Genomic DNA, 19,847 nt, shown 5'->3' with positions numbered 1-19,847 from the left:
GGACACACCGTGCACCGCTCCGTGTGCTTGTGCCTGTTTTGACCACTCTGGATGCTTCTCTTTGCTTCTGCCCCCCAGCACCAGAAACCCTCACCGGACGAAGCCACACGAATTATTTGACCCGAGTGAGAATTGCCACCCTGCGCCCAGCTCCGGATAGCGCCCTTGCCAGCAGGGCTGGGCTGGGAAGATGGATTTCCTGCCTCTATCACGGCTTCCACACCCCGGCAAAGCAGCGCCTGCGAAACAATGCCGCTATTTACACTTTCAAGCCTCGTTAGGCGGCCAGGAAGCGGGCAGGGAGCATGCCGGGAAGCAGCGGCAGCCCTCGCACGAAGGCTCGCCCCTCTTCGCCACCGGCTGCTGGGAGGAGCAGGATGCTCCCTGCTTGAGCAGGGCCTGTGGCCTGTGCTGGGCTGCGCTTCTTCCCGTATAATTCCATTTTTGTTAATGTCTTGCCTTGTTCCTGAGCTCTGCTTCTTGTGCAGAAAGCACAAGTGCTCCCCAGCTGGGGAGGGAAGGCTCCTCTTGGCCAGAGGGCACTGGTCCCTGTGGCGGCTGCAGGTGTGACAGCGAGGTGCTGGCGCTGCTTTTGGTTGCTCAAAGGCCGTGCTCCTCAGCTCTGGGGGCTGGTTTGGGATTTTCCATCCCGTTTCCAGCTGTGGGGCCGGGCTGGGACGCTCAGCAGAACAGGCGGGCGAAGCGGAGGAGAAGGCAGACAGAGCGCTGGGCACGCCGGCTGGTATGTGGCTTCCTCGCGGAGCACCCCGCTTCCTCTCCCCGGACACATGGAGCTGCTTCCCCGCCTCTTCCCGGAGCTCGCATCGGCCCCGCACGGTGCGGGTGGGCTGCCCGCTGCCCCCGGGGGTCCCCTCCTCCCGCGCCGCGCCACCCCACGGGACCTGCCCGGGCCGGCAGCTCCCTCGCCGCAGCCTCAGCCGGATTTTCCTCGCCGACCACGTGCGCGTTCTCGCGGCGCCGAGCCTCTTGCCGGGGGGGAGAGCGGGGGTGGGGAGGGGTCCAGGACCCCGTGCCCCTGGGGTTTGCAGCACAGCGGGGGGAGCGGCGGCATCGCCCCGAGCACGCGGTGCGCTCCGTGCCTGGGTGAATATCGGCACCGGTGCTGTCACAAAGTCGTGGCCTTGGCCCGTGTACTGCTGGTAGCGTGTGTGTAGCTGCGGTGGATTTAGCACTTGGGCAGCCCGTAGTCAATCTCAGGGCTGTTGTTAACGTTATTTAAAACCACTTAACGTGGCAGCGTATTTTATGCTGTGTTGAAAATAATACTCGGTCAGGGCGCTGGTGGTGCTGGGATCACGTCACCGGCTCCTCTCCCTCCCCTAGCTGCTGCGACAGGCCGCTTAGCAGAGCCCCCAGACTGATCCTATCGCTGCTAAATCTGCTCGGGGTGGAGCAGGGGTCTGTCCTGGCTGTCGGCAAGGCATCAGGAGCAGAGCAGGTTGGATCTCCCCCCGTCACGCCATCCTGGGAGACCGTCCCGTGCCCATGGAGGGTGTTCGTGGTCTGTGGCTCAGCTCGGATCCACGCACGGCCGAGAAAGGAGAAATACAAAATGCAGGGGCCCTTGGGGGCTTTTTCCTCCCTTCTCTCATCGATGAATAAAAACAAAACATCAGAGGATGAGATCTGCTGGTCCTCTTTTTCTCGAGGACAGTGACCAGAAGCAAGCAGAGTTCAGCCTCTCGCTGCTGCTTTCTGCGCGTGATGGATTGGCTCGTTTTAGCCAGAAGACACTCGCCTTTGGAAAGTTTCCTGCGCATCAAGCACGCTTCAACTTAATGCCATTCAGCAGCAGCAAGGCGGCGAGGAAAATGCTGTATTTCTAGCGTGGCTTCAGTTGAATTCTAATTTCCACGGGGCACAACTTGACCGGGATTGGAGCAGGAAGCAGAAATTCCCTAGCACCAGCACCGACCTCCGTGGCAAATTTTTTTAATCTATGACGATGTAGGTGGGAGCGAGGGGCTGCGCCCCGCTTTCCTTAGGGCTTTTTGCTCCTGTTTTGTGCCCGTTGAGGACGGAGCCCTTCCCCGCAGCCCGGCCACGCTCGCTGTGCACGGGCCGGTGCCGTGGCACCACCGGGGATGTCCCCGCGGCGGCGGGGCCGGCCGAGCCGGTGAAACCGGCGCTCCCTGGCATCGCGCCCGTCCGGGCCGGCCCGTCTGCCTGGCTGCCCGCCGGGGCCGAGCCCGAGCCCTCGCCCGGCCGCGGGGAGCGGCTCATCCCCGCCGCACGTGTCTCGGCGGCGCCCGGCTCGGCGTGCCGGGTCCTGCCGGCAGCGGGGCGTGCCGGGGCGCTCCCGGGAAGCCGCCGGGTGGGGGACCGGGAGCGTGGGAGCCCACCCTGAGGTCCCCTGGGGAGCCGGGACACGGGGTGCGGGTGTCCCTGACTCCCTCGGGTCGCTCTCGGGTGGCAGCGCGGGGTGCCGGGTGGCGGCGGGGATGGTTTGTGGCGTCTCCTTCCATCTCGAGCCCGGCGAGCGCCGGGCTGCCTGAGTGGCAGATGGTGGCTGCCTGGGGACCCGCCGTCCGGGCGATTATTCACCCGTCTCCATGGCGATGGAAAGGTCAGCAAAGCGATCCCCTGCGATTCCCGGGTCGGGGCGGCAGGATTAGGAGCAGCGTGGAAAGGCTGGAGGGGGGATAGGGCCCGGCCTGCTCCGTGGCACTCCAGCTGCACCCGTCCCTTGGCACCGGTCCCCGAGCCCTGGCCGGCTGAGAACCGGTGAGCTCTGGGCACCCGAGGGGCTCTGGGCACCCGTGGGTCTGTCCGGCAGCGGGGTGAAGCAGAGGAGGGATGGGGCTGTGTCACCGAGGGCTTGGCCTCTGCAGCGCAGCAGCGTCCTGCCTTTCGGGTCAGGGCACCTCCCAGCAGCTGCATCCCTCCTCTTCCTCCTCCTCCTCACCACGGGGGTTGGGCAGGGGTGTCCACCCTCTCCAAACATCCGTCCTCGCGGGCTGCCCGCGGTCGGTGCCGGGGTGCAGCCGGCTGATCCGCGCCCTCCCTCTCTCTCCAGGCTGTTCCTCTAAGTCATTCAAGCTGTACTCGCCAAAGGAGCCCCCGAACGGCAACGCCTTCCCCCCCTTCCACCCGGGCACCATGCTGGATCGAGATGTGGGGTGAGACGGGACTCGGGGAGGGGTCTGCAGGGTTTGGGGTTCTGTGAACCTTTGGCTTCCCAGAAATGTGGTGAGACTGCAGCTCGTGGAGTTCAGTCAGTGCGAGGGGAGAGATGGGACTGGGTGGAGAAAGGGTGACATTTGGGATCAAGGGGGTCCCAGGTCCCCAAGCACTGTGGGACCAAGCCCCTTGCCAGGCCAAACTCCTGGGATGACCCAGGGCAGGGAGCAGTCGGCCAAATATCCCCTTTTCCAACCCCAATCCTGCCCGGCTGCAGAGGAGCAGGGCACAGCTCCCAGGAGCTGTGGGACAGGTCCCTGGGACCGGGGAGCAGAGCCCAATTTTGGGGAGCGAGTCACTCTGCGGGGCTGTCGGACGTCAGCATCCCGACTGCTTGTTGCTGGTGGCAGGGAAGGGCGGGCTGGGGAGGGCAGGGATGGAGGTGTCCCCATTGCTGACCCGGCTGTGCTGCTTCTCCCCCCAGCCCTACTCCCATGTACCCACCTACGTACCTGGAGCCTGGCATCGGGTAAGCACGGCGGGGCTGGGGGGGGGAGCGGGGAGCCTGCCCCGTGCATGGGAAGGATGGGGGTGCCCTGGAGGGTGGGCATGCTGCTGGCCTGTGGGGACTTATGGGGGGTGCTGGGGCTCTGCCCAGCCCTAAAGGGCGGTTGTGTGTCCCCGTCTCTGTGTCCCCCGTGGCGGGCTGCCTGCCCAGTCTGACTGCTCATGCTCTGCACCCTGGCAGGAGGCACACGCCGTACGGCAACCAGACCGACTACAGGATATTTGAGCTCAACAAGCGGCTGCAGAACTGGACAGAGGTGGGGAGCTGGGGAGCTGGAGGGGAGGGTGGCCGGGGGCGGGGGGATGCTCCCAGCTGGGCGTGTTGGGGACAGGGTCCCTCCGGCAGGGTGGGGACAGAGCACACGCTCCGAGAGCGCTCTGTGCTTCCCATCCTCACGAGCTGTGTAAGGTCTAGGAGAAATCCCCTTGGCAGCAGGGTCCTGCTTGGCCAGGGGACAGCCCCTTCTCTGCAGCCCTCCAAGGGCTGAGCACGGCACGGGGCTGTCTGTGACCCGGCATCTCTCTGGCACCCCCAGGAATGTGACAATCTGTGGTGGGACGCCTTCACCACGGAGTTCTTCGAGGATGACGCCATGCTAACAATCACTTTCTGCTTGGAGGATGGACCAAAGAGATACAGTGAGTAGCAGCAGAGCCGGGCTCGCAGCTCACCGTGGTGCTACGCGGGGAGGTGTGGGCAGGGGGTCGGAGCTCAGCTGCCTCCAGCCGTGGGGTCTGGGGGGCCCTCTCCATGTGCACACCCAGCTGAGCCAGGTTTACTGACTTTTATCTTCCTCCTTTTCCCACTCCAGCGATCGGCCGGACTCTGATTCCCCGTTACTTCCGCAGCATCTTTGAAGGAGGGGCCACAGAGCTCTACTACGTGCTCAAGCACCCCAAGGAGTCCTTCCACAACAACTTCGTCTCGCTGGACTGCGACCAGTGCACCATGGTCACCCAGCACGGCAAGCCCATGTTCACCCAGGTACCGGCAGCGTCCCCTTTCTGCACAGGTCCCCTGGTCGTGCAGGCTCGTGGCTTTGGCTTGTGTTGGGACTTGTACCAAGCACGGGCAGGCCAAGGGGAGGGCGTCCTGGTGTGCAGGAGCAATGGGTTCCCGGGGGGTCTGGGCTGGGGGAACGGGGTGGCAGCGTGTGCCGGCAGCGTGCGCCTGACCCTTTGCCCTGCCCAGGTGTGCGTGGAAGGGCGGCTCTACCTGGAGTTCATGTTCGACGACATGATGAGGATAAAGACGTGGCATTTCAGCATCCGCCAGCATCGAGAGCTCATCCCCCGCAGCATCCTTGCCATGCATGTGAGTTCTGCTCCGGGGGCGAGGCAGGGCTGCCGAGCTCCTCTCCCTGCCGTGCACGAGGGGGCCCCTCCTGTCCCCCCATCACAGGCTGGGGCTTGGCGGGGGACAGTCCCCAGGCAGGACACAGCTGAGCCCTGTCCCTCTCGCCCCTAGGCACAGGACCCCCAGATGCTGGACCAGTTATCCAAGAACATCACCCGCTGTGGGCTCTCAAACTCCACACTCAACTACCTCCGAGTAAGTGTGCAGGGAGCTGGGGGGGACAGGACCTCGGATGCCCCGGGGCAGCCGTACCTGCAGCCAGGAGCAGGGCAAGCTGTGCGTGGGGGGATCTGGAAGAGGGGCAGATGATGCAGAGCAGTGGGGCAGCAAATCTGCCAGAGCCTGCGAGCTCCGTGTGTGGCTTGGGTCGGTGCGACACGGACGGCTGCGTGACAGAGGGGCTCCTGTTGGGACCAGGGGCACTGCGTCTAACCCCGAGCCTGTCTGCTCCCCGCAGCTCTGTGTAATCCTAGAACCAATGCAGGAGCTCATGTCGCGGCACAAGACCTACAGCCTCAGTCCCCGGGACTGCCTCAAGACCTGCCTGTTCCAGAAGTGGCAGCGGATGGTCGCGCCGCCTGGTGAGTCTGCGCTGCCCGCCGGGCTTCTCGGCGCAGATGGGAGGAGGGCAGCGAGGCTGTCACGGGAAGAGGTGGCCCTGGTAGAGGGGGTTGTAGAAAAAGGGTTGGGGGGGCACCAGCTGCTTCTCTTTGGGGCTGACCACCTCTCCCTCCCGGGCCAGCGGAGCCAGCGCGGCAGCAGCCCAGCAAGCGCCGGAAAAGGAAGATGTCGGGGGGCAGCACCATGAGCTCCGGCGGGGGAAACACCAACAACAGCAACAGCAAGAAGAAGAGCCCGGCCAGCACCTTTGCCCTGTCCAGTCAGGTACCTGTAAGCATCCCGTTTCCATTCTCTCTTCCTTCCCCGGGGTGGAGGGGAGGGCTCCCAGCCCCGGGGAGTGGCTAAGGGGAGAGCCCCAGGGCTGCCTGTCCGAGCCCCCCAGCCCTCTCCTGGCGATGGGGACAAGCAGGGGGGGCAGTCCCCAGGACCCCCCCTTGGTCTCAGCCCCTGCAGAGAGCAAGTCCTAGCCCAGGGACGGGGGGGCTGCAGCTCCTGAGCACCACCCAGGCGGTGCCCAAACCTTGGGGCTGGCGATGGGGGCGAGGAGCCGGTCCCGCGGCTGGGGAAGGGGCTGCGGTGTTGGGGGTGGTGTGGCGGCCAGGGCTCCCCCCACCTCGATTATGTTTCGGGACCGTCTCCCCTTTCAGGATGTGATGGTGGTAGGCGAGCCCACGCTGATGGGGGGGGAGTTTGGGGACGAGGACGAGCGGCTCATCACCCGGCTGGAGAACACGCAGTTCGACGCCGCCAACGGCATCGACGACGAGGACAGCTTCAACAACTCGCCCGCGCTGGGGGCCAACAGCCCCTGGAACAGCAAACCGCCCTCCAGCCAGGAGAGCAAGTCAGAGAACCCCACGTCGCAGGCGTCGCAGTAACGGCCCTGCGGCCCCCCTCAACCCCCCCCGCGGACTCAGTCCAAACCGATCTACCTGTACATTTGCAACGGAGAGTGACTGGGAAGCGGCGAGGTACCGGGGCGCACCGGCGCCACGCGGCCGGCAGGATGCACGGCCGGGGGCGAGCCCCAGCCCTCTCGCCCCCTGCCCGCCCCCCTGCTTCCCCCCCAGACCCCAGCGCAGGGGTGGGTATCCGGGGCTGTAGCTTCGTTATTCCCCCCTTCTCCCTCTTTCTCCCTGCTTCTGCCCCGGAGAGCTTCTCATCGTCCCCTCCTGGTGCGCCCAGCCCCTGCCTGCTGAATGGGGGGAGCAGGGGCGCAGCCGCCCTGCGTTGGGGTCCAGCCCAGCACCGCGACCCTCTTCCTCCTCCTCCTCTTCCTCGCCCCGGGTCTGACAGCTGGGGTTTGCTGGGCAGCAGCCCACAGGGTTGGTCGCACATCTCCAGCCCGACCTGGGGCTGGGGGGGGTCGGCGAAGGACAAAGCCCCCACCCAGGGGTCAGATCCTGCTGCGCTGGGGGTGCTGTCAAGGATCTGGCATTTCCCCGCTCTCCTGCCCCCCCACTTTGCTCCCCATCCCCTCTCTCGCCCCACAGCAGGGCCCACGGGGACTGTGTACATAGGAATTGCCTGGCAGGGAGGTGGCTGGGGGGCGCGGGGGGGCCCGAGGCCGCAGGTCTGTGCCGGTGGCCGGTGCCCTCGCTCCGTGCCTGCGGCCCCTGCGTTCCTGCCCGGAGCACCCTGGCCACCCCCCGGCTCCCGGTACCTCCTACTTTTGTCTTTTTTTTTTTTTTTTTAAAAATAATATTATTAAAATTGTAAGTTTAAAAAAAAAAAAAAAAAAAAAGATGGGAAAAGCCCCCCCACACCCCCCTCCCCTCGCCAGTGCCCCCCTCCCTGCCCTGAGCGCTCTCACCCTGTCCTGACTTTTGTACAGGCTTCTTCTCTTGGGAGTCTCGTTTTATATCCAGTTCGGAGAGCTTCAAACCAAGGAGAGACTTTGCAGACTTCCTTTCTAATCCCTCCAGGGGGCGGGGGGCATCCCCCCCGCCTCCCTCCTCAATGTAAATCTTGTGTGCTGTTGTCCCTGCTGCCCCCCCCTTCGGGTTCGTGTACCTCGTGCTTGTACATTTCCGCGCTGTAGACAGTGTGTACGATACTGTTCTTTCAATGTGTTATCACTAGAGCAGGTGCCTCCATTGATGTTAGGGGAAACAACGAGAATAATAATAATTTTTTGGGTTTTATTTTTTTTTTTTTTGGTTTAAAAAAAAAAAAAAAGGAAAAAAAATTTCCTTCCAAGGCTTCTTCCACGGAGAAGACAGGAGGCGCCTGGGGGGGCGTTTGTGCTCACCAGCTCCCCCAAACAGCCTCGGTGGTGCATTTTTGGGGGAGCCAGGGCCCCGGGCTACCCCCCCGAGGGGGGGTTGCAGCATGTGCTGCCCCGGGGGGGTGGGCCGGGGCTGCTCCGGGCAGGGCTGGGTGCTGGGTGCACGTGCGTGTGCGAGAGCGTGTGCGTGCGGGAGGGTTGCGTGTGCGTGTGGAAGGGAGCCTGGAGCACACGGAGCAACCCTGCGGTTTGGGGGAGATGGGGGGGTCTGCACCCCCTTCCCTTCACCAGCCCCCCCCCCCCAGCCGGTGTCCCCTGCTGCCCCGTGGGGCTGGGGGCTGACTGGCACCATCGGGGGACCCCCCGTGAGCGTGGGGGGCTGTGGGTGCAGCAGGGGGGCCGCCCGCACTCTGTGTCTCTCCCACCCGTGGCTGAGATGGTGGGGGGGGTGGCCAAGCTGTGAGGGGGGACCCCCGTGACACCCCCCCCTCGCTGCTGCTGTCTCCGGGTTGGGGCTGGGAGATGGTGCCTGAGCCCCACGCTCAGCCCTGGCCTGCTCCTGGCCCCAAAACCCCAGCGAGATGCCTGGGGTGGCTCCTGCGCCCCGGGGCGGCCGGGGGCTGAGGTCTCAGCCCCGGGGACCCCCCCAGCATGGGGACCCCACGGTGGGAGCCTGGCGCGGCAGGGGGGGGCTCTGCTTTGCAGTTAAGGTACGATTGTCACCGCTGCCGCGTTGCTGGGGCTCCCGTGGGGGTGGTGACGTGCCCCTCGCTGCCCCCTACCCCCCCAGGCACACTGTAATGCCTTTTTGTTTCTTTTCTTTTTTTTTTTTTTTTTTTTTCCTTCTCCTCCATAGTTTGTGCCATTTATGAGTCATGTATGGTACCAATAAAACGACTTTTCGGTTTGAGGCTGTCCCGAGCGCTTCTTTCCCAGCACAGGACCCAGGGGTGCCACGTGCCAGCGTGGGGACGAGATGCTGGTCCCCCGTGTCCCCAGAGCAGGGCAAGCAGCTGGCCCCAGCGGTGACATCCCCGGGTCCCCGGCCTTCAGAGCCCCCTGGGCAGCAGCTCCGGGGGCGTTTCACCCCGAGCGACCCCCCCCCAGGGCAGGGAACCTGGGGCTGTGGGTAACGCTGGAGCAAAGGGGAGCATTAACAGGAGGAAAAGCGGGGAAACAATGGGGCTCCTGAACCAGGGGTGCACTGGAGGGTGGGGGCAGGGTTGGGCCCGTTTCCTCATAGCAGAGGGGACAGGGGCAGGGATTGGGGTGACGTGTGTGACGAGGGATGTCACCTTGTCATCCTTCCCCTAGGTCTGGCCGGGGTGGCTGCAGGGTGACGGGGTCACGATGGGTGCACGTGGCAGGGTGGGTGCCAGCAGGGTGGCCTCAGTCGGTCCCACTGATCCCGGGTGTCAGCAGCCCCGTTCCTCTCCTGCACCCAGCACCAGTGGCCTCTGCAGGACCCCCTGGGGGGGACAGGAGCAGTGCAGGGAGCGGGGTGACACCAGGGAGCGGGGTGACGCCACGGCACAGCGGAGGCAGGACCGGCAGCGGCCAGCCACCAGCAGTCCCAGCTGCTCCCCACGCTCCCAGGGTGCCTGGCCGCATCCTGCCCATGCGCAGCCCATTTGGGGTGCGCTCAGAGCCTTCCCCCTCCCACCCCGGAGCCCAGGAGCTGGCAGAGGGCCCGGCCGCTCCTCGCCTCCCAGATTGCGAGGAGCTGGGGGGGACCGGCTGGACGAGGCGTCCCCGGGGTTGCACCAGGAAGCAGCTCGGGGACGTTCCCCGTGCCCGCCGGGCGGGCGCAGGGCGTCAGCAGCCTGGAAAAGGCCGAGCTCCGTGCCCTGGGGGAAAGCAGCCAGAAACAACTGCCCCGAAACCCCGAGGGATGAGCCGGGAGGGCTGCGGGTGAACCCCTAACCTCCCTTCCCGCATCAGCCCAAACATTGCAAGAACCGCATTGAAGTTTTAAATTTACAGTTTTTTTTTTATTTATTTTATTTTCCCTTTTTTTTCTGGGGCGTTTGCATCCTCCGGTGCCCGTGCCGAGCCAGAGCATCCCGTGGGGCACCCGGCAGCAGCGAGGCCAGGAGAGCCCCGGGGCCAGGCTGCCCCCCACCCAGTGCCACCCTCGCCCAAGGTCGCCGAGAGCCGTGATGCCCGCGTGTGCCGGGGACAGTTAAGCAGTAACTTGGGAGGTGGCAGCCAGCGAGCGAGCAGCGCCGGGGAGCCGAGGACGTGAGGGTACGGCCTGGGGACAGCTCGGCCTCGTCTCCCCAGTGGTGTCTGCCCAAAAGCGAGAGGCACGCGGTGGCTCCTTGGGGACGTGGGGACGGGGCGGTGATGGGGACAGTGCAGTAGGAGCTGTGGCAGGGGGGATCCCGGGGGCCAGGGAGGCTCATGGTGGGGCAGAGAGGTGGTACCGGCTGTGTATGGGGCTGGGCAGCAGCGGGGGGCTCTGGGGGACGGTTATGGGGTGCTGCGGTGAGCAGGGCAGCGGCTGCGGGGGGCTCCCTGGGGCGCGCCGGGGTGGGCGCCGGGGGCTTCGCCCAGTCCCGGGCAGGGAGCCGGGACGGAAGGGGCGGCCCCGGGCCGGCTGGGCAGGGCCGTGCCGGGCCGCCCCCCCGCCGTGCAGAGCCGTGCCGGGCCGTGCCGTGCCGGGGAGCTCCCGCTGCCGCCGCCGGGACCAGCCCCGGGGCTCCGCGCCCTGCGCCCACCGGGTGCGTCCCCTGCGCCCCCGGCACCGGGACCCCCCTCCCCTGCCACCCTCCTCCATCCCCGGCCTGAGGGTCTTCAGGGCAGCGGGGGGGGGGGGGGCGCGGGGACACCCCCCCGGCCATCCCCCCGTGCCCAGGGGCAGGGGACGGGCAGCGGGAGCAGGGCCAAGGGGCGGTGGCACGGGGCAGAGCCCGCTGCGGGTGGGCTTGCTGGCTGGCCGGGGAGGGGTGGTGGGAGCTGGCCGGGGGGGCTGGTGGAGTCTCGGGGGAAAAATCTCCCCTGCTGGTCCCTGGGACCTGGTGTGGCCCTTCCCAGCTTTGGAGGGGTCGGGGTGCACGTGAAGAATGTCGGTTTTGCTCCATGCCCCGCTTGGGAAGCGCTTCTTAAGTGCTGCGGCCGGGTCGTGCCCAAATGGTGGACCCCATCCCGAAGGGTGCTGGGGTGGAGGAGCCGGAGGGGCTGCCTCGGACCCCCATGGCCCACCTGGCTCTGGGGAGCTCCGAGCTTCTGGGCTGGGACAGGGGGAAGCAGTGGGTGGGAGAGAAGAGGTGAGGGGCTTCTCTTCTCCCCCGCGCCTGCTGGGAACCCCCTCGGCGTGGCTCGGTGCTGACCCTGGCCCTGGTACGCAGAGGCAGCCGGGGGTGGCTGGGTGCCAGGAGGTGGCCGGGGCAGGGTGGGGCGATGCCGGCATCACCGCCTTGGCTGGCAAACAGCTTTTCAGTAATCACAGCTGAAACTTAAACAAACCATAAAGCCCGGGTGCTGGCTCTGAGCAGCTGGGCCCTGTGGCGGGTGCGGGAAGGTGTCAGAGGAAGGGGTAAGTGCTTCGTCCCCAATCCATCCCCCCAGCCCCTCTGGTCCCTCGCGGTCATCTCCTACCTGGCATCTCCCCCTCGCTGCCCCTGAACTCCCCATCCCTCCCACCTCGCTTGGCTCCCAGGCATTGTGGCTGATTTTTCTCCCTGCGTTTCCTGCTCGGAGGCAGGGCAGGATGGGTGGCCCTGTGCCCTGCCACCACTGACGGTCGTACTCTGTGCCCAGGTGCCCTCCGGGAGCCGCCGCGATGGAGCTGGGGAACGTCTCGCAGCCCCTGTACGGCTCTGGCCCCGAGGCGCCGGGGAGCAGCACTCCTGGCCTCGTCAGCATGGTGCACGGCTTCCTGCGGCTGGTGCAGCCCCACGGCCTGCCCATCGGTGGGTGCATGGGGGGCTGCTGGGGGCGTGGGGGGGCTGTGAGGAGCAGCGGGGGTCCCAGGCCAGCCTGAGCCTCCCTGCAGTAGTGACCATGAATTTAAAAGTTGGGGTAGTGGGTTGGGGAGGTCTGGAGGACGGAGCGGGACCCCGCTGCATCTGCCTGGGTCCACTTTGGCTGTGGGGTGCTCCTGGGTGGGGCCAGCACAGATTTTGGTGGCAGGGCCACCTCGCCCCGTCCCGCTGCAACTCTCCGGCTGCAGACATTGGGCTTCTTCCCTTTCCCTGCTCAGTCCCTGCCCGCCAGCAACCCCCAAGCAAGCACATGGCTAGGACACCACAACAGCTTTGGGGCCTTGTTTGTATCACATGAATTTTGCACTGGGGAGGTTTGGGCTGGATATTAGGGGAAATTTCTTCACTGAAAGGGCTGTGTGGCACTGGAACGGGCTGCCCAGGGAAGCGGTTGAGTCACCATCCCTGGGGGTCTTCAAGAAACGTGGAGATTCGGGACTTGGTTACATGGTTTAGTGGTGGACTTTAGTACCGGGCTAAGGATTGGACCAGATATCTTAGAGGTATTTTCCTACCTGCATGATTCCATGATTTCATGAAGTAGCGGGGTGTAATTATACCATGCGGTGTGACGTCAATGATGGGGCCTTGGGTGAAGGGCAGAGCGAGTCCTGGGGATGAAGGAAAGCAGCACCACGGGGGGGACTTTGCCCCTATCTGTGCAGATTTCCCAGTCCCCAACCCCGATGCCATCCACACGCAGCTTGTTCCTCCTGTGCGGGGCTGGGCTGCAGGAGGGCACCCAGCGAGGGCAGCCGAGAGATTTGTCAGAGCATCCTCCCCAAAACAGCCATCGGGGCACCTGGGTGGGGGCGAGGGCCCCTCAAAAACGGAGAGTTTGGGGACTGGCAATGCCAAAAGGGCTGTGCAAAATTATGGCCGGGGGGGACAGCTGTAAGGGAGCAAGGTGCCCAGCACGCACGGTGCTGTAGGTGATGCTTGGCACTGGGAGCCCCTCTCTGTGGTGGGGGGGGGCCCACTCGGAGAGCCCCCAGCCCCAGTGGCAGCTCACAGCCCTCTCTGCTCCTTGTCTCCCAGAGCTGATTGCAGATTTGGCGCAGCCCCAGAGCAAGGTGTCCGAGGAGCACGTGCAGGAGGTGAGCGGGCGGCTGGTGAGACCCATCCCGCCCCCACGGGGTCTGGATGTGGGGCTGGTTAGGGCGGAGGGTGCCGGCTTCGTGCTGCCTCTCCTCCTTCCTCTCCCAGCTGCTGCGCTACGAGCTGGGCTTCCTGGTCTGCGCGGCCATCGGGCTCCTCTTCATCGTCCTGGTGCCGCTGGTGGGATGCTGCTTCTGCTGCTGCCGCTGCTGCGGGCACTGCGGGGGCCGCATGTACCAGAAGCAGGGCCGGCGGACGGGCTGCCGGCGCCGGGCGCTCTACGGCTCCGTGCTGCTGGTCTCTGCCCTCCTGCTGTGAGTGCGCCGGGTGGGAACGCGGGCGGCGTTGGCTGAGGGCGGCCGGGCCAGGAAGCTGCCATTGTTTGCAGGAGTGGCTCCCGGCACGGCAGGACAAAGGGAAGGAAGCGGAGGCCGTGGGGAGCTGGTCCTGCAGGGCCGAGCTCTTTTTCCACGCGTTCCCTTCCCGAGAGCCTCGCCACGGGGCTCCCGTGCCTCAGTTTCCCCATAGCAGAAGGGGAAGGGGCTGGGGCTGGGGCACGTCCCTCCGGGTCCTTTTTTGCTGGTTGTGAGCAAGGCACTCACAGGGATGCTCCGCAGCACCCAGATTTGGAGGGGGGACATGAGGACGGTGCCCCCCACCAGCTGACCCCCCCACCCTTCCCTTGCAGGGCCGGCGATGTCTGCGCCTTCATCAGCAACACCCGCCTCTCCCAGGCCGTGAGCGGCACCTTCCCCAACTTCAACGCCACGGTGGACAACCTCGGCACCTATCTGACCTCCATCCCCCAGGCATGCCCAAAGAGCCCCCCCGGGGAAGGGTGGCAGCGGGGCTGGATGTGGGGAAGGGTCCCCACGGAGCCCCCAGCCCGTGCTGATGCCCCGTCTCTCTCCCTGCAGCAAGTGAATTTTGTCATCGACCGCAGCGACGTCCCGCTGGGCCGCACCAACACCAGCCTGCAGAGTGAGTGTGCGCGGCAGGGGGGGGGCTGGAGCAGCCTCCTGCACCCACAGCCAGCTGCTGCAGCCAGGATTTGGGGGGGGTTGGGGGGATTTGTGGAGCAGGGGCTGCTGGGGGTGATGCGGTGCTTGGGCTCCGGCACAGCTCAGCCTTGTCCTGCTGCTGCTGCCGGGGGGCCCTGCACTGACCCCCCCATCTCCGCAGACATCGGGCCCATCCTGGGCGGCATGATCGTCTCGGGCATCAGGAGCAGCGTGGACGGGGCGCTGGGATCCCTCCAGAGCCTTTTGGGAGGTAACGTCCCGGGGCTGAGGGCTGGGGTTTGGGGGCGCGGCTGGGTGAGGGCAGGCAGGCTGAGCCCTCGCTGCCTCCCCAGCGATGGAGACGCTGGCGGCCGCCTTCGGCACCATCAACGGCACCCGCGGGCGCCTCGAGGAGCTGCAGGGCAACTACAGCCAGCGGCTGGGCAACCTGCGGGAGCGCCTCGGGCAGACCCTGCAGCGCTGCGGGCGGCCCTGCGGCAGCGTCTCGCCGGACGGCGTCGCCTTCACGACCAACTACAGCACGGTGAGTGAGGAGGGGCTGGGGGGCCTGGCATCTGTCCGCCCCCCCGCCCCCCACCCCCAGCCCACCGGCCCGCAGCCCCGTCACCGCAAGCTTTTCCCCGCAGATCCCCAGCGTGGAGCAGCAGCTGGAGGTGCTGGGGGAGGTGCTGGGCTCCAGCCTCGCGGGCGGTTTGGAGAAGGTGAGGAGCTGCTGCCACGGGGGACGGGGAGGGACCCCTGGGTTGTGAGAGGGACACGGTCAGCACGCCGTCCCCTCCTCGCAGGTGAACAGCACGCTGGAGAAGACCCCCGATGAGGTGCAGAAGCAGTCCCAGGACGTGGTGACAAGTAAGCAGGGCCATCGTGCTGATGTCCTCCTTGGTCACGGCCGCCCCCTGCCCACCCTCTCCTCGAGTCCCCGCTGCCCCAGCCGAGCAGGACGGGGCAGCAGCAGCAGCAGCTCCCGTCCCCATCCCGTCCCCATCCCGTCCCCTGCAGAGACCCAGGACCAGCTGGGCCTCATCCGGGAGGAGATCAGGAGCTTGCAGCAGCAGCTGCCACTGCTGGAGGTGGAGGAGAACATCGGGAACGTGATGAGCAACGCCACCTCGGTGCTGGCCGACTACCAGAAGCCTGTCACCGACTTGGACAGGCTCAGGTAGGCGAGGGGCTGCTGCTGGCCCCGCATCCCCCCGCGGCCTCATCCGCCTTCCTCCCCCGAAGCCAGCTCTGTGTATGGTGGGCGCTGCTTGGCGCGGCGGGTCCTGAGCCCTGCCCGTCCCCTTAACCCCAGGTGGAGCGTGTGTGCCCTCCTGTGCTGCCTGGTGCTGCTGGTGGTCCTCTGCAACGTCCTGGGGCTGCTGCTGGGGCCGCTGGGGCTGAAGGAAAGCGCCCTGCCCACGCAGCGCAGCTGCCTCTCCAACACCGGCGGGGACTTCTTCATGGCGTGAGGCTCCGGGATTATCCGAGGATAAATTTGGGGTGGTGGGACGGGGTGGGTTGTCCTGGGGCTGCTCAAGCTCCGACACTTAAATTATTTAACGTCCTGCCCCATGATGACCCATTGCACAGGGGTGAGTGTAAGGGTGAAACGTGGTGCCAGGGAAAGAGGCTGACGTCCCTCTCGCCCCGTGGTGGCACGGACCGCCTGCGTGGCTCTCCGTGCCCCGACGGTGTCTCTGTGCCTGCAGAGGCGTCGGCTTCAGCTTCATCTTCTCCTGGCTGCTGATGCTGGTGGTGCTGCTCACCTTCTTGCTGGGGGGGAACTCCTACATGTTCGTCTGCGAGTCCTGGCGCAGCCAGCAGCTCTTCCAGGTGGGCTCCCCGGGGGATGCCCCTGCCCAGCCACCTCTGCTGGTCCCTTTGGGATGCTCTCCCCAGGTGCCCCGCCCTGCACCGTGCCTACTGTCCCCATCTCTTCTGCTCTCAGCTCGTGGATACCCCCGGCCTGATACCTGGCTTCAACTTGTCGGAGGTGCTGGGCGACAAGAGCGGCACCGTGAACTTCTCGCAGATATACAGGTGGGGCCAGCCCTGCCTCCGGGCACCCCTGGGTCCCCCTGGGGCTGGGGGGCACCAGGGAAGGAGCGAGGTGCCCACCCCGGGGAAGAGATGCTCGCGGGGGGGGGGTTGGCACTTGCCTGCCCCGTTCTCAGCCCCGTGTCCCTCCCGCAGGCAGTGCCAGCAGGACACTGCCCTGTGGCAGACGCTGCGCCTGGACCAGAGGGTGTCCCTGGACGAGCTTTTGAACATCAGCCAGGTGGGTGTTGGGGGGGAGAGAGCGGTGCCGGGCTGTGCCCCCCACCTGGGGGACACGGTGGTGTCACGTCCCTCACGGCTCCCCTCGCCCCGGCAGTACACGGAAGAGATCTCTGCGGCCTTCGAGGAGGTGAACATCACCCTGGGCCCCGTCTCCCTGCTCAACGAGAGCCAGGGGGACCTGCTGCTGAACGCCAGCCGGGCCGCGCAGCCCCCCAACTTCACCCGCATCCTGGAGCAGGTGGGTGGGCTGGGGGGGCAGCCCCCGGGCTGGGGGCAGCCTGGTGTCGGGTCGGGGGGTCCGGGTGCGTGTTGTGGGGCCCCTGTTCCCTCTGCTTTGCTGCTGTGGGAGACCCTCCTCCTCCTGCAGCCGGGAGGTCCAGGCTCTTCTGCCCCACGGGGATGGGGTGCGTGGGGGCGAAGCCCCTCTGTCAGCCTCGTCCCACCCCCGTCTCATGGCTCTGTCTCTGCCTTTTCCAGCTGGATCAGAATGTGACCGTGGTAAGCCTCCAGGATCTGGCCGCGGAGCTGGAGCAGCTGGTGGACAAAGCGGTGAGAGGTGGCAGCACCCCGGGGCCACGGCCACCCTGTCCCCAAAGCCAGCGCTGCGGGGGTCTCCCCTGGGTGCCGTGGGGGGACGAGACCCTTCACCTCCCTCGCCTGGCTCTTCTCACCAGAGCAAGGGGGGTCCCCCAGCCCCCCTGCATCGCTGTGGTGGGGGGCACTGCTGATTGCACCTCCTTTTAGGGCACGGACGTGAGAGAAGACCTGCAGGCTGACGCTGCCGATCTGAGGGAGCTGGACACGGAGATGCAGGCGAGCTTCCCAGGGCTGCTGGTGAGCGATGCTGGGGTGGGGAAGGTGCTGGGGGTGCTGGGTGTGTGGGGGGGTCTGGGCTGAGCCATGGGGTGCACGTCTCTGACCCTCTCTCTCCATCATCCCCAGCAAAGCCTGAAGGAGAACATCTACCTGGCGCAGAGCCGGGCTGCCCAGCTCGAGGTGAGCTGTGTGTGGGGGCTTCTGCATACCCCCTGCTCTGTGGCACCCTAAAAAGCCCCCATCACACCGCTGAGAGCACCTTCTGCCCCAGGCACAGACGAAAACCGCACTGGACCAAGCCAACGAGACCCAGGACTTCCTGGGGAGGGAGATGGTGAACATCATCAAGAACGTGAGCTCGCCGTGCCCTGCTGGGGGGCTGCCCGGGTGGGGGGGATGTGGCCAGGGCTCTGGGGGTGGCTTGCAGCCCCACTGCTGCTGGATGGAGGTGGCCTGAAAGCCCTGGTCCTGACGCAGAGGGGACACGGGGCACGGAGAGGGCTGGCGGTGAGGCATCTCCACTCTCTGCCTGCCCCCCCAGGAGACGTGGGCCTTCCTGGAGGAGATGCTGGATTTCTTCAACACCTACATCGCCTGGGCCAAGAGCAGCGTGAGTGAGCCTTCCTCGGCGGGGCGGAGGGGAGCGGGGACGGGCTGCAGGCTTCTGGGGGGCCCTGACGTGTCCTGTCCCACCCGCCCCGTGTCCCCAGCTGAGGAGAGACGTGGCGCGTTGCAAGCCCGTAGCGCAGACCCTGGATAACGTGGAGGCCATCGCCTGCGACTACCTCCTGGACTCTCTGGTGAGCAGGGCGGCCCGGGTGTGGGGTGGAAGATGCCGTCCCGATTACTGACGGCTCCCCCCGGCCCCCAGAACGCCTTCTGGTTCAGCCTGGGCTGGTGCACCGTCTTCCTGCTGCCCAGCATCATCCTGGCTGTGAGGCTCGCCAAGTTTTACCGCCGCATGCACATCGCCGACGTCTACAGGTGGGGAGCTGCCCCGCGACGGCGCTGGGCATGGGGGGCCCCCGTCAGGTCCCTTTTGTGCAGCGCTGGCTGCAGCCCCCAGCCCGTCTCGGGCTCCGCCACCAGCCTCGAATTGTTTTGCACCATGGTTTGTGCCGGGGACCCACAACGGGAGCGCAGCCGGGTGCTGTGCGGACGGGAGGAAGGCAGCGCGGTGCGTGCTTGGCGTTGTCACCACGAGGGTGCACTGCTCGCTCGTGCTCAGGGGGCTGCTGGCACCCTGGGGCTGCCCCCAAGCTCCTTGGGGTCCCGTTTTCCCAGCAAAGTCCAGGGGGGCTGGAGGAGCCCCCTGAGCTGTGTCCAGATGGGGTGGCTGGGGTGGAGGGGACTGTCACCCCCTGCAGCCCCCGCGTCTGCCTCGTGTGCCCCCGGGGACAGCCCGGTCCCACAGCACGATGCTGGGCTGTTGGACTGTCCCAGGAGGCACCTCCAGCCCCACTGATGCTGTCCCCTCTTTTTCCTTCTGCCCAGGGACGAAGCTGTGGAGATGTAAGTAGCAATGCCATGTCTCCTGCAGCATGGGGGGGACGGGGCAAAAAAGGGGGGGGACAAGGAGAGGAAGCAGAAAAGTGCAAGCCAAGGAGGGCGCAGGCACCAGGGAAGGACCACCCGGGGGGGACCTGTGTGGTGTAGGCTGTTTTGGGGTTCCCCTGTCATCTTTGGGGGTGCTGTTGGCTCCCAGCCTCCCCCAAGCCTGCCAGGGGATCTCAGCACCCTCTTCCCCACAGGGCTGGGCCACGGGGGTGGGATGAGGTTTGGCCCTGCCAGCACATCCCGGGCTGTCCCTTGCTCCCCTCTGTGGCTGGGGGTGACACAGGTGACCTTGATTTTTGCAGAGCACCCGCGTTCAACCTGTACAGAATCCCCCGGCCATCCACGAGGCATTAGCCCCCGTCACCACGGCACGCGGGACACGGACCACGACTGCCCCGTCCGCTGCACCTTCCCCCTGGGTGCTGGGGAACGGGCTCGGACCCCTGCTTCTGGACCTCCCCGCCCCATTTCCCAAAGCGCAACGATGCCCTGCAGCTGGGTGACCTGTGAAAGGGAGGGGGGGGTCTGCCCCTCGTGCTGACCCCGCTGGGACTTTGATACCCCACCACGGCCAGCCCAGGGTGGTGGCAGGGAGGAAGAGGAGGCAGCCGAGCATCTCCCACGGGGCTTGTCCCAGCCGTGTCCCGGTGCCGTGCCGGACCAGCAGCCCCGTGGCCGGGCCACGTGGGCACAGGGCAGCTCGCAGCAGCCGTGCTGCTGCAGGGTGAGCTGTCGGCCGTGGGGAACCTGCTTACCCAGGCCCCTCGCTCCGCAGGCAATGTGAGTATTTATTTTTGCAGGGAGCCCGGCTCTTCCCAATACTGTGATTTTTTTTTTCGGTGTGAAACAATAAATGAGGTGATTGTGTGCTGGAGGCACGGGGCAGCATGCGTGCTTCTGGCCAGGATGGAGGGGCTTTGGGGGTGGGATGGTTTCCCACTGCTGGCATGAGCTGGGTTTGTGTCCGTGGTCCTGGTGTCACGGTGCTCCCCGGGGCGAGGGCTTTCCACTGGTGAGGGGACTCGGTGGAGGTCCCACGCGCTGCCCCGCTGGTGTCCACCCACCAAGGGTCATCGGCCACCGGACTTGGTCTGCACCCGTGGTGGGGGCAAGCGCAGGTGTGCTGCTCCTTGGCTCGAGCCCTGGGGCCGTCCCGGAGGCCAGCCCAGGCATGGGAGGCGTCCGCGAGCAGC

The 19,847-nt window shown here is 66.2% G+C and overlaps 2 protein-coding genes across 5 annotated transcripts; both read left to right on the top strand.

Annotated features, from left to right (window-relative positions):
* The first annotated feature begins 3,045 nt into the window (after window positions 1-3,045).
* LDB1 (LIM domain binding 1) lies at window positions 3,046-6,564 on the top strand. Of its 2 annotated transcripts, none has more exons than XM_035547730.1 (10): window positions 3,046-3,140; window positions 3,626-3,670; window positions 3,890-3,965; window positions 4,245-4,347; window positions 4,521-4,693; window positions 4,901-5,023; window positions 5,177-5,260; window positions 5,523-5,646; window positions 5,808-5,950; window positions 6,334-6,564. In XM_035547730.1, exons 1-10 carry the CDS (start codon window positions 3,121-3,123, stop codon window positions 6,562-6,564), a joined length of 1,122 nt encoding a protein of 373 aa, XP_035403623.1. In that variant the 5' UTR covers window positions 3,046-3,120. The 2 variants fall into 2 exon arrangements, with proteins under 2 accessions (XP_035403623.1, XP_035403622.1); XM_035547729.1 differs by having other exon boundaries at window positions 5,808-5,956.
* A 3,986-nt stretch (window positions 6,565-10,550) lies between these two features.
* Window positions 10,551-19,531, top strand: LOC118248622 (prominin-1-A-like). Of its 3 annotated transcripts, XM_035547763.2 has the most exons (25): window positions 10,551-10,636; window positions 11,676-11,827; window positions 12,938-12,996; window positions 13,106-13,311; window positions 13,686-13,806; window positions 13,915-13,978; window positions 14,180-14,269; window positions 14,352-14,542; window positions 14,646-14,720; window positions 14,805-14,868; window positions 15,019-15,178; window positions 15,314-15,466; window positions 15,711-15,834; window positions 15,950-16,041; window positions 16,195-16,279; window positions 16,376-16,519; window positions 16,759-16,830; window positions 17,026-17,115; window positions 17,224-17,277; window positions 17,369-17,449; window positions 17,639-17,707; window positions 17,808-17,897; window positions 17,969-18,081; window positions 18,592-18,609; window positions 18,957-19,451. In XM_035547763.2, exons 2-25 carry the CDS (start codon window positions 11,698-11,700, stop codon window positions 19,006-19,008), a joined length of 2,397 nt encoding a protein of 798 aa, XP_035403656.1. In that variant the 5' UTR covers window positions 10,551-10,636; window positions 11,676-11,697; the 3' UTR covers window positions 19,009-19,451. The 3 variants fall into 3 exon arrangements, with proteins under 3 accessions (XP_035403656.1, XP_050567878.1, XP_035403657.1); XM_050711921.1 differs by lacking the exon at window positions 18,592-18,609 and having other exon boundaries at window positions 18,938-19,531; XM_035547764.2 differs by lacking the exon at window positions 18,592-18,609.
* The last annotated feature ends 316 nt before the right edge of the window (window positions 19,532-19,847 follow it).

This window comes from Cygnus atratus, chromosome 7 (genome assembly GCF_013377495.2).
Source record: "Cygnus atratus isolate AKBS03 ecotype Queensland, Australia chromosome 7, CAtr_DNAZoo_HiC_assembly, whole genome shotgun sequence".
NCBI classification, from domain to species: domain Eukaryota; kingdom Metazoa; phylum Chordata; class Aves; order Anseriformes; family Anatidae; genus Cygnus; species Cygnus atratus.
The sequence above is the reverse complement of the archived record's forward strand: the minus strand, read 5'-3'. Positions and strand labels throughout refer to the sequence as shown.

Coding starts and splice junctions, on each gene's coding strand:
- LDB1 (XM_035547729.1), top strand. CDS start 3,121: ATGCTGGATCGAGATGTGGG. Junction 4,348..4,520: donor GGATGGACCAAAGAGATACA/GTGAGTAGCAGC, acceptor TTCCCACTCCAG/CGATCGGCCGGACTCTGATT. Junction 5,647..5,807: donor GCGGATGGTCGCGCCGCCTG/GTGAGTCTGCGC, acceptor CTCCCGGGCCAG/CGGAGCCAGCGCGGCAGCAG.
- LOC118248622 (XM_035547763.2), top strand. CDS start 11,698: ATGGAGCTGGGGAACGTCTCGCAGCCCCTGTACGGCTCTGGCCCCGAG. Junction 12,997..13,105: donor CCGAGGAGCACGTGCAGGAG/GTGAGCGGGCGG, acceptor TTCCTCTCCCAG/CTGCTGCGCTACGAGCTGGG. Junction 16,280..16,375: donor AGCTTTTGAACATCAGCCAG/GTGGGTGTTGGG, acceptor TCGCCCCGGCAG/TACACGGAAGAGATCTCTGC.